At 36.1% G+C, this 12,337-nt stretch overlaps 1 protein-coding gene across 1 annotated transcript; it reads right to left on the minus strand.

Annotated features, from left to right (window-relative positions):
* Positions 1-260: 260 nt before the first annotated feature.
* On the minus strand, positions 261-9,068 carry LOC148194325 (uncharacterized). The gene is made up of 6 exons (XM_088097191.1): positions 8,464-9,068; positions 7,352-8,375; positions 5,702-7,273; positions 4,981-5,350; positions 4,835-4,911; positions 261-515 (listed from the first exon to the last, which is right to left on the minus strand). Exons 1-6 carry the CDS (start codon positions 9,066-9,068, stop codon positions 261-263), a joined length of 3,903 nt encoding a protein of 1,300 aa, XP_087953317.1.
* Positions 9,069-12,337: the final 3,269 nt, after the last annotated feature.

Here is a 12,337-nt window from a genome sequence, read left to right on the forward strand (position 1 = left end):
TTGCATTCTCAACACTACACTAATACATTTGTTGTTTAAGTTTCATAGTTTTACGGGTGAATGCCCACATAAACATTTAGAGGAGTTCCATATCATTTGCTCCACAATGAAAACTCCACATGTCTTGGATGATCACATTTTCTTAAGGGCATTTTTGAATTCATTACAGAGAGTAGCAAATGATTGACTGTATTGTCTTCCTCCAGGATTCATCATTGATTTAGAAGATCTTAAGCAACTGTTTTTGAACGAATTCTTCCCTACTCCTCCTCAAGCCTATGGTTCAAACATCTACAACAATTGTCCATAACAACAGTAGGATTTTGATCTGTACAGTTACAGGTACAATCCAGAATGGGATAATGACCCTGATCTGAGATGGTATAATGCTCAACAACCGCAACAACTACCACCACCATTTCAGAATACGTACGTGCCTCCACCAGTCCAGTATTATCAAAGTCAGCAACATGATGCACCTGCACAAACAACTCCTCAACCTTTGACTTTTGAACCTACATTGGAGGACTTATTGAGGCATATGACAATACAAAATATGCAATTCCACCAAGAAACTACAACCTCCATACAAAGTTTGACGAACCAGATCGGGTAGATGGCTACTCAGGTGAATCAAGCTCAAGCTCAAGCATAGTCACTATTAATAGAGGGAGCACTGTGATAGTGGTTTTTGATGATGACAACACATTGATAATAAAAAAACATGAATACATATTGTGGTATATGTCATATGTTGTATTTGTTTATGATTATTGTGAAATATGCACATATTGTGATTGCCACATGTGTTGAACATATAATATGTTGACTGTTGCATACTATGTTAGTAAAATGATCATATATGTGTATGCATACTGTATGTTTTGGTGATAAGAAAATCATATGCACAAAAGCATATATGAATGATTAAATTGATTACAGAGGTGTGATACTCAATTCAGGTCATCAGACAGCTTGTGTTTTCAAACTTAGGCAAAACAACTTGTTTTGAATCGATTACATTAATTGATGAATTGATTAAAACACGTGTGTTTGCATATATCTTTTTCAAATGTGTTGTGTTGTCAATTAGAAAGAAAAAATTTTAAAAAATGTGCTAAGTGTTGAAGCTGAATCAATTACATGGATTATGTATTCAATTAAGCCTATTATTGATTTGAAAATTGTTTCATGCTTGTCATAATTGTTTCAACGGTCATATTTTTAAATGTTTTGACTAAACATTAAATGGAAATTGATTGTATTAACTGCGTATTTAGTTAAGGAGCTTAATTGGTTATAAATCTGTTATAAGTATTTAATGTAATCGATTAGATTAAAAGAATAATCGACTAAATTGCGTCCAAATGGACTAAAACTATATATAGATGCATTGATTGGATTTCTGTAAGACAATTGAGATTAACATTTTCATATATGATTTAGATTGTGCTAAAAAGTTTTATAGAGGTGATCAAACACTTCAAGAAACAAGAAATTGAAGTGGTAGGCTATTCTTGAAGATTTCTTGAGAGACAAGCTTGACTGATTTGAAGAATTTGATCTTTCTGAACAACTGAGGTGTTTATTGTGTGATTAGGAGAAGTTTTGCAATCTGTGTGTTGTTGTTCCCTGTGCATGTTTCCAGGAAGAAGAACGAGGAGTTCTTGTAATTTGAGAAGGTTCTCAAAGGGGTGACTGCAAGAAAGGATTGTTCTTGTTGCAAGGTTTTTGTATTTTGCTATATTATATTAGTGAGTTAGAGAGGTGATTTACATTTTGACAGTGTGGTCACTGTAAAGCCCTTGTTGTAAAAATTAAGATCTCTATAGTGCAAATTGGCTTTCAATCTCAGGTTGATTGAAAGAACACTGGATGTAGGCACTTAGGCCGAACCAGTATAAAACTCAGAGTTTGATTTTTCTTATCCCTATCTCTCTGCATTAATCGATTACATACTGTCATCATTCGAATACGCATATTATTATATTGCATACTAATTGCTTCTTGTTCAAGAAATGTTTAAAGATTCATCCTATTTGCGAAAAAGATTTGAAAAGCGAGTATTTTTATAAAACATCAATTCACCCCCTCTTGGTGTTGAGAAACAAAGCTCATCATTTCTAACAATCACAACATTCTACCATCTCAGACTGTGTAGAATCTGGAGAATGATGTAAGTGCCATCAACCTCAGATCTAAGAAGCAATTTGTTATACCTCTTGCATCACAACTTTCATCACCATCTGAATTTGCACCGCCACCTCATCCTGATAATGAAAATGATGACCTTGGGGCATCTAAGACAAAACCTTATAAGAAAGAGGAGTGGGCATCTTCAAGCAACAAATTTGAGGCAGGTTGACCCTCTTTATTTTCCACCACTAGTTCTGATTTGCATCAGCCTCCTATCTATCTTCCATCCCTACTAAAGTCATTCAAAGCAAGAAGATGGAAAGGGCTGATAAGGAGATTCAAGACACCTTCAGGAAAGTGGATGTGAACATACTTCTACTTGGTGCCACAAAGTAAATTCCCAACTATGCAAAATTCGTAAAGGACATGTGCAATCACAACAAGAAGATGAAAGGAAATGAGAGAATCAGCATGGGAAGTGTTGTATATGCACTGATAAAACAAACAAATTAGAATCACTGAAACAACAAGCACTGGATGGAGTAGTGAATGAAGTAGCACCAATTGCACATAGTAAATGATGGAATTAAAATGAAATAAAGACTGGATACTTTTCCTAACAAGTAAAAGAAACAAACAAAAAACATTTCACTGAATTTGGACTTAAAATGAGCAAGATATGATAAAAGTAAAATGCACCAGAAATCAGCGTTTTCTCTAAGCGCGATTAATAGCACTAGGCGCTAGCAGAAATGTAAAAGGGCTTTTCTAACATGCATTCCTCAAATGATCAAACCAATGGCTCTAGATACCACATGATAGGGAATATCATGCTTAGAAAGAGATAAGCCTAAGATTAATCATGACAATTAAGTAATGGAATTAAAAAGATTAAAATGGAAGAGAGAAAAGATAGGTAAACTTAGGAGTTTGAAGACACGCAACTTGAAATGATCCAAGATAAGTGCCAAGGTTGGATCACCATTTGCTCTCACATGATAAGACCACAAATACAACTAGGAGACAAAATTATATCTCAAAGAAGATAAGCAAATGAATGCAAATCACACTTATATTCATTCAATCAAAGGTGTGTACAAATGGAGACCTTAGGTTGCTTACATAGCCTTAAGAGATGAAGTAAATGGAGATAACTAAAGAATATGGGACTTGAAAGGCCTTCAAGTCTGGACAGCAGCGCCTAAGAGTGTTCTAAGTCCCACATCTCTCAATTCTTCAACTTCTTAAGGGTTTATAAGCTACCTAACTAGTCTAGAATTCAAAACTAAAATTATACATGAGTTAACTTGCAATACAAGCAACTAAAAGAAGAATAGACTTATTTATTATTCTTTCTTTTAAGTCCAAGCTATGTGAAGTCCCGCATTGTTTGTACCTTAAAGAAAAGAAGAATATATAAGCTTCTTTACAACCAAACAAAGAGAAAGAAACTATAAACTAGAATAGGCAAAATACAAGCCTAAGAAAACCTATGTTATTTCTTTTTATGCTTTTTGTCACTCTTAAAATTCTTCATTGTTGCCCCATCTATGATAATATCATCCTTCTGAGGTTGGAGAGGATTCGACCTCGAATCTTGAAAAACATGCAAAAGAGAGAGATTAGTGACTTATTTCTATTGTAATCCAAAGGAACTCCTATTAGATCAAATGTTAACCTACAAAAGGCATCAAACATATTGTGAATGAATTGATGTGTTCCAAACAATTTATATAGACAAGGAATAATAAAAGAAGGCTTCATTGGAATTGAATTGATTCTCTTAGTGAAAACTAGAAATCCTTCTTGAGAAAAACTTTTATTTTTGTCTTGCGTTAAGGGTAAAAAAGAAAACATTAACTCATGATGTGGTTTGGAAATGATGTGTGAGGAAGAGAAAATAAGGAATGAAAAAGTTGAGATATTTTCAGGAAAGATTTTGGAAAAGGAAGAAAGCTTAATAATTGGAGAAAAATGGAAGGATTCAAAAATGATGGAAGCTTGCTATGGGTGAGACGCATTGAACCAGAAAGCCAAACAACAAGCGTTCCAGTGAGCAATGAAGGCAGCGAAATTCTGAAAGAGATGCATAGAATGGTATGGTTTCTGTGAAGAATGGAGTGGGTTAGAACCTCTCAGCTCAGAGGGCCTTCTACTTTGGAACGAAGCTAGAGGTAAGGAGAAAGAAAGTGAAGAATTGGGTTGACTCAAGAGCAAAGATAAGCTGGAATTTCATTTCTGCAGCAATTAGACTAAGCTCAAAAGTGTCTACAAAAGGAAGAGGTCTCCTATTTATAGGAAGATAAGAGCCTCAAATCTGAAATGAAATTCAATCCAAAAGCAAATGAAAAAGGCGCCAATTTGCTTCAGCTCCAAACATGCCTCATTCCAACTCAGCAGCACACGTAAAACAACACCAATTCTGAATTCTTATTCCAACTCAGCAGCACACGTGAAAGCTGGGCTAGCTAGGTTATGAGCTTTTTTGATAGCTTTGGCAGCAAGTTTCTCCCTCCAAGTCTCTCTTTTCATGTGCTCAAATGCTATGCTGGCAGCTGCTCCCTCCAATTTTATTAATCCTACAAAGCAAAGAAAAAATGTGCTTTTAATTATGGGAAGAAGGATTAATGTAAATTACCTTCCATAGAAGCAAAATGGTAGGTGATCCTTCTTCCTCTTGAATCCTCTTTGTCATGGCTCTAGTAAGAGGTCCAATGTGTGTCTTAGATGGTCTTCCATCAGACCCTCCCTCTTGAAAAGGATTTGTCCTCAGATCTGATTCAACCTGTTGATCATTCCCTGTGAAAGGAATTAAGTCGCAGATGTTAAAAGTATGACTGACACCATAACTTTCAGGGAGATCTAAGATGTATGCATTATCATTTATCCTTTTGACCACCTTGAATGGACCATCTCCTCTTGGACTAAGTTTGGACTTCCTTTGAGAGGGAAATCTTTCCTTTCTCAAATGAAGCCAAACTAGGTCTCCTTTTTCAAAAACTATTTTCTTTCTCCCTTTGTTGTTGTATTCTACATATTTTTGAGTTTGTTTTTCAATTTGGATTTTGACTTTCTCATGTAACTTCTTGATGAACTCCGCTTTAGAAGCACCTTCTTTATGAAGAAAAGAAGATGATTCTGGAAGAGGTAGTAAATCAAGAGGTGTGATAGGGTTAAAACCATAAACAACCTCAAAAGGAGAAAGATTAGTAGTCTTGTGGACTACTCTATTATAAGCAAATTCAATATGAGGTAGATGTTCATCCCAAGATTTTTTATTACCTCTTAATATTACCCTTAATAATGTAGATAAAGATCTATTTACTACTTCAGTTTGCCCATCAGTTTGTGGATGACATGTAGTAGAAAATAGAAGTTTAGTTCCAAGCTTTTCCCATAAAGTTTTCCAAAAATGGCTTAGGAACTTCACATCTCTATCAGACACTATAGTTTTGGGTAAGCCATGCAATCTCACTATTTCTTTAAAGAAGAGTCTAGAAATATAGCTAGCATCATCTACTTTGTGGCATGGTATAAAATGAGCCATTTTACTAAAACGATCTACTACCACAAATATAGAATCATACCCCCTTTGAGTTCTTGGCAATCCTAAGACAAAGTCCATGCTTATGTCCTCCCAAGGGGTATTAGCTATAGGAAGAGGTGTATAGAGTCCATGAGGCATAATTTTGGACTTAGCTTGTAAACAAGCTATACATTTAGAACAATGCCTTTGAACATCTATTCTCATGTGTGGCCAATAAAATTTACTTTTCAAAATGTTTAGAGTTTTATCAACTCCATGATGGCCCATGAGTCCTCCTCCATGACTCTCTTTGATAAGAAGTTTTCTAATGGATCCTTGGGGTATACAAAGTTTTCCTTTATTAAAAAGATACCCCTTAGAAAGATAGAATCCATCAAAAAGCTTCTTAAGACATGATGAATAAGTGGATGCAAATGTTTCATCATTTTCATATAACTCTTTTATGTCATCAAATCCTAATATTTGGGATCCTAGGGTTACTAATAATGCATGTCTTCTAGATAAAGCATCCGCAACAACATTAGTACTCCCCTTTTTGTGTTTGATGACATAGGGAAATTGCTCAAGGTATTCCACCCACTTTGCATGTCTTTTGTTTAGCTTTGCTTGCCCTTTAATGTACTTGAGAGATTCATGGTCAGTGTGTATTATGAATTCTCTAGTTACCAAGTAATGCTCCCAAGTTTTTAAAGCTCTAATGAGGGCATACAACTCTTTGTCATAGGTAGGATAGTTCAAGGTAGGCCCCCTAAGTTTTTCACTAAAGTAAGCTACGGGATGTCCTCCTTGTATTAAAACAGCTCCTATACCTACCCCAGATGCATCACATTCTAGTTCAAAGGCTTTGGAAAAATCAGGCAAAACTAGAATAGGTGCATGAGTTAACTTGTGTTTCAAAGTCTCAAAAGACAACTCTTGCTTATCACCCCAAAGAAAAGGCATATCTTTCTTGACTAGCTCATTTAAAGGAGCAGCTATGGTGGAGAAGTCTTTCACAAATCTTCTATAAAAACTTGCTAACCCGTGAAAACTTCTCACCTCTCCTACATTTTTAGGGGTTGGCCATTCTTGTATAGCTTTGATCTTCTCTGGATCAACATGTACACCTTCTTTTCCAACTTTGAAACCAAGGAAAATCACACTTTCTTCACAAAAAGTACATTTGTCAAAGTTGGCAAAGAGATTATGTTCTCTAAGAAGAAGCAAGACTTCTTTGACATGGTTAAGGTGCTCTTGAAGACTTTGACTATAAATTAAGATGTCATCAAAATAGACCACTACAAATCTTCCTATGCATTCCCTAAGGACATGATTCATTAATCTCATGAATGTACTTGGAGCATTGGTCAAGCCAAAGGGCATGACTAACCATTCATACAAACCAAACTTGGTCTTAAAAGCAGTTTTCCATTCATCTCCTTCATGAATTCTTATTTGATGGTATCCGCTTTTGAGATCAATTTTGGTGAAAAGATTAGCTCCATGTAATTCATCCAGCATATCATCTAGCATAGGAATGGGGTGCCTATACTTGACAGTTATGTTGTTGATGGCCCTACAATCTGTACACATCCTCCAAGATCCATCCTTCTTAGGAACCAACAACACAGGCACAGCACAAGGACTTAAACTCTTTTGGATCCACCCTTTATTCAATAATCCATTGACTTGTTTCTCTATTTCTTTTGTTTCCATGGGATTGGTCCTATAGGCTGGCCTATTAGGAAGGCTGGCCCCAGGCACTAAATCTATTTGATGTTCTATTCCTCTTAAAGGTGGTAATCCACTTGGTACCTCTTTAGGAAATACATCATCAAATTCTTTTAAAAGTTTTTGCAACCCCTTTGGTAGAGAACCAAGTTCATGATTTATTGAAACAAGTGCCTCTTTGCAATAGAGAAGAAAATGAGGTTGTCCAAGAAAAAGATTTTTAGAAATGTTCAAAGTTTGAGGTTGGACAACTTCCTTATTTGAGGCATGGTTTAGGGTTTTCTCCTTTCCTTCTTTCCTACTTTTCTTTTCTCCATCCAACTTCTTTTTAAGAATTATTTGATCCTCTCTTACTTGTGAAGGTGTAAGAGGACACAATATAATTTTCTTTCCCTTGTGTTGAATGGTGATTTTATTGGTGACTCCATCATGTAAAGCTTGCTTATCATATTGCCAAGGTCTTCCAAGTAATATGTGCCCAGCTTCCATTGGTACTATATCACAAACAATTTGATCTTCATATTTGCCAATGGAAATGGGTACTCTTACTTGTTCTTTAATTACTATTCCATCATCCTCTTTGATCCATTGAAGTTTGTAAGGTTTAGGATGAGGAATAATGGTTAAGCCAAGCTTCTCTACCATTCTAGAACTACAACAGTTACAACAAGAACCACTATCCACAATCATTGAACATGTCTTTTCCAAAACTTTGCATCTTGTGTGGAATAGGTTCTCTCTTTGTGACTGTTCTAATTCTACATGTTTACTTTCCAGGAGTCTCCTTACCATAAGTAAGTCACCATCACAAGGTAAAGCTTCTTCTTCTTCAGAAGTGGATGTTTCAGACTCACTATATGAAGAACCCTCACTTTCACTCCCATGCTCAAGGATGAAAGTTGACCTTCTATTGCGGCACTCAGATGCATAGTGCCCTTTTTCCCCACATCTAAAGCACTTAGTCTCCTTACTCTTATGATCTCTTGAAGGTTCTTTGACTTTTTCTTTTCCTCTCTCTCTCTCTAACTTCTTCATATCTTGGCTTGGTTAGACTACCCTCCCTCTTGTACTCTTTCTTATGGTTGGAACTATGAGGGTAATCTTTCTTAGTGGAGCTTTTCCTCTTGAGTTGTTGCTCCACCCTCACACAAAGTTGGACTAATTCATTGAGATCATTGTAGGGTATAAGTTCAACCCTATCTCTTATGTCATAGTTGAGTCCACTTTGGAACCTAGCAATTGTTATCCTTGGTTCCTCTCTTATTCCAGCTCTCAACATAAGCAACTCCATTTTCTGCCTATACTCTTCAACACTCATGTTTCTTTGTTGGAGTTTATGGAGCTTATCCATTAATTCCCTATCATAATAGGCTGGTACATGTCTTCTTCTCAAGGCGGTTCTCAACTCATTCCAATATCTGATGGGAGGTAGGTGTCTTAGCCTATAATCCTTGACCAAGGCTGTCCACCAAATTAAGGCATAGCCTTGAAAGCTTAGAGAAGCCGTGGTGACTCTCCTTTCATCATCTATTTGGTGGCACTCAAACATTTGTTCAACTTTCATTTCCCATTCTAGGTACTCTTCCACATCATCCTTTCCATGAAAGGAAGGAAGATCAATTTTGGGCTCTCTTGGATGGTGCTCTCTAACTCTATGATGTCTTCTAGGAGGCATTTGGTAGTGGTCATCATTGTGGTGACTACTATATTGCTCAAGCTCACTATGAGAAGATGATGATTCTTCTCTTCTCCTATGGGAAGATCTCTCTTTCTTTTTGTCTTGATTAGTCAAAAGTTGACTAATCATGTCTTTGAGCTCACTAATCTCTCTATCCCTTTGTTCAACTTTTTGCTCAAATTCCTCCCTTAAAGAACTCTCACTATGGGGTTTCAAACTTCCTTGCACACTTGATTGACTCATTCTTGTCAAAGGATAAGGTTTTCACAAAGTTTTCAAAATATTTGACAAGTAATGAGTGAAAAGATTTTCACAAGCTTTCTTTGTTTTTGGTGAAAAATTTCTGAAGAGATTCTAGAGGCAAAAGATGTTTCTAAGTAGCTCCCAGGAAGAAGAGGTGAGTCACAAATGGATAAGCTTAGAAACCAAGTTCTTCCTTAGCCAGAGTTTCCTTAGAGTTATCTTTTACCTTAGTTTCTAAGTAGAAATTCTTCAAATTCTTTTGAAATGTTATGAAATGAACCTAAAACCAAAGAAAGGTTGACTAAATGCTATGCAATCCTATATACCACGGAGACTTAAAAAAAACAAACAAAAAGATTAAGCAAGAAATTAAAGAAAGCAATAAAGATGCAAGAATGTAAATGTTAGACAACCCTAAGTGAAAGTGCAAGTGACACTTGGAGCCCCTTGACACACTTCCACACTAAGAAAACGAAATTGGACTATTACAATGTTCGATTGTGAACTTGGAATTGCTTCAAGAGCATTTTTCCAAGTCACTTGGCTCAAAAACAGCAAACAAAAAAAAATACAATTTCAAACAGCAAATTCCGTGATATTTGGTGTAAATAAACTTGAAATGAGGCCTAGAAGTAATGTGAGATTTGTCTTCTTGCTGCTGCAGAAAGCTACTCAAAATGAAGGTGTGAGTTGCTCTTTTTCCAGGTTTGAAATGCTGTTGTAACAGAGTTTTTCAGCTGCTGGACAGTGGTGTTTGGGCTACTGTTGAGTCTTCCTTCTTGCTCCACTTCCAATTCTCAAACCACTTCCTAAAAGGCTACCAAAGTAGGAGTAGGTCTCTAGTGCTGGATGCCCCAAACAGCTTGCACACACACTCCAAAACTCATTAGAAATCACACCAAACAGATTAAAAATCTGCACCAAATTTCTGCACACTGCACCAGTATAGGCTGCTGTATTGAACACTTTAGATGCCAAAAAATAGACACAAACAATTGGACAACACACAAATGAAAGTAGGTACACAAGAGGAACTTATTAAAGGCACTAGAATGGATGAAGAAAACAAGAAAAACACAAGCACAGTTCAGAAATTATTCCAAATGCAAACTGTTTGATAATTTTCAGAAGTGTTTGATAAAATGTCCCAATGAATTTCAGATTTTGTTTGATTTTTCAAGGCCTGTAATCTGGATTGGTTGGTTCTAACAGCTTTTTAACACTTGATACTTCTTCTTTTGATCATGTATTTTCATGTTTAAACATTGAACCAGCTTTTTCACAATCCAGCAATGAATTTTACACTCAAATTACCAAAACAGTGGTTGGAAAACAGAAACTGCACTAGAAAAATGAACTAAAATGGTGGTTTTGAAACCCAAAAGTGAGTGGCAGTGATTCAGCAACTTTGATAAATGTTCAAACAACTTTTCTTGGTGATATTAAACATGTTTAAACTCTTAAACAGTTGAAACAATGATTAATATTCAGAATCACTGATCCACTTCCATTTTTAACTCAAAAATGATGGTTTAAATATTCAATCTGCATATAAATTCATTTTTGACCAAATGAGCAGTATTAACAACTTTCAAACATCCATTTAGACTTGCTCAAGCTTTCCAAAAGCACAGAAATAGCAGGATTCGAAAATCACCCTTGCTATGGCCAAATTATGCAGCAAAAACCATCAATGAACCAACCAAATTTAGCTTTTCATGGAATCAAAAACTGGACAGCAAAGGCAATGACTCTAAGTGTATAAACACAGATCTAAGCTAGATTTAATATGCTTAGCATGACCAAACTCAGATTAGACCAAATCAAGTATATTAGCACGGTGAAAAGCTAGAAGTTCAAGCTGAAATGGTGAATGGTTAAGGATTTTGAGCAACCCCACTATGCATATTGCATTTTAGTGCTTGTTTTGGTTTGCTATACCTTAAGACACATTCAAAAACATTACACAATGTTGTACCAGGCTCCAAAATCAAAAGAAAACCACTGAAACAGTTTTAGAATTTTAGCACCAGATTTAAATTCTGTATCAGAATTCACAATGGAAAACAAAACAGAATTGCATTTTGATGCTTCAGCTTGTATAACCCAGGCTAGACCAAGTCCTCATTGCCTTATTTGGTACATATACAGCTTGTTTAGCACTTGCAAATCAATTAAAATGAAATAATTCAGCAGAAAAGAAAACTGAACAGAGACAAAAAAATACTGCAACAATAAATTGCACAAGACTTAAAACAATACAGAATTGAAATGTAAAGCTGGAAATGACCCAAACAAGAAGGTTTCACCGATTAAAATGAAAGGACAATATAAGCACACAAAGGAAACTAGAATTGAATGACTGGAAAAGCAATACAGAATTGAAAACAACAGCAAAACAGAAACAGAAACAGCACAAACTGGACTGAAAACAGAAACAGAAATAGCACAAAGTGGACTGGAATTAAACAGCAGAATGGAAAGGCACTTAGCTATGGTTTGCGTGGACAACCAGAGCTCTGATACCACTTGATGGAAGCTTGCTATGGGTGAGACGCATTGAACCAGAAAGCCAAACAGCAAGCGTTCCAGTGAGCAATGAAGGCAGCGGAATTCTGAAATAGATGCAGAGAATGGTATGGTTTTAGTGAAGAATGGAGTGGGTTAGAACCTCTCAGCTCAGAGGGCCTTCTACTTTGGAAGGAAGCTAGAGGTAAGGAGAAAGAAAGTGAAGAATTGGGTTGACTCAAGAGCAAAGATAAGTTGGAATTTTATTTCTGTAGCAATTAGACTAAGCTCAAAAGTGTCTACAAAAGGAAGAGGTCTCCTATTTATAGGAAGATAAGAGCCTCAAATCTGAAATGAAATTCAATCCAAAAGCAAATGAAAAAGGCGCCAATTTGCTTCAGCTCCAAACATGCCTCATTCCAACTCAGCAGCACACGTAAAACAACACCAATTCTGAATTCTTATTCCAACTCAGCAGCACACGTGAAAGCTGGGCTAGCTAGGTTATGAGCTTT

This window comes from Vigna umbellata, chromosome 8 (genome assembly GCF_029865625.1).
Source record: "Vigna umbellata cultivar VRB3 chromosome 8, Vumbellata_1.0, whole genome shotgun sequence".
NCBI classification, from domain to species: Eukaryota; Viridiplantae; Streptophyta; class Magnoliopsida; order Fabales; family Fabaceae; genus Vigna; species Vigna umbellata.

Bases quoted from the DNA above. Each gene is read 5' to 3' on its own strand.
- LOC148194325 (XM_088097191.1), bottom strand. From the start codon at position 9,068: ATGCCTCCTAGAAGACATCATAGAGTTAGAGAGCACCATCCAAGAGAG. The intron at 7,274-7,351 runs GTCAATGGATTA...TTGGTTCCTAAG, and splicing joins CAAAAGAAATAGAGAAACAA to AAGGATGGATCTTGGAGGAT. The intron at 4,912-4,980 runs GTGTCAGTCATA...AGGTTGAATCAG, and splicing joins AGATCTCCCTGAAAGTTATG to ATCTGAGGACAAATCCTTTT.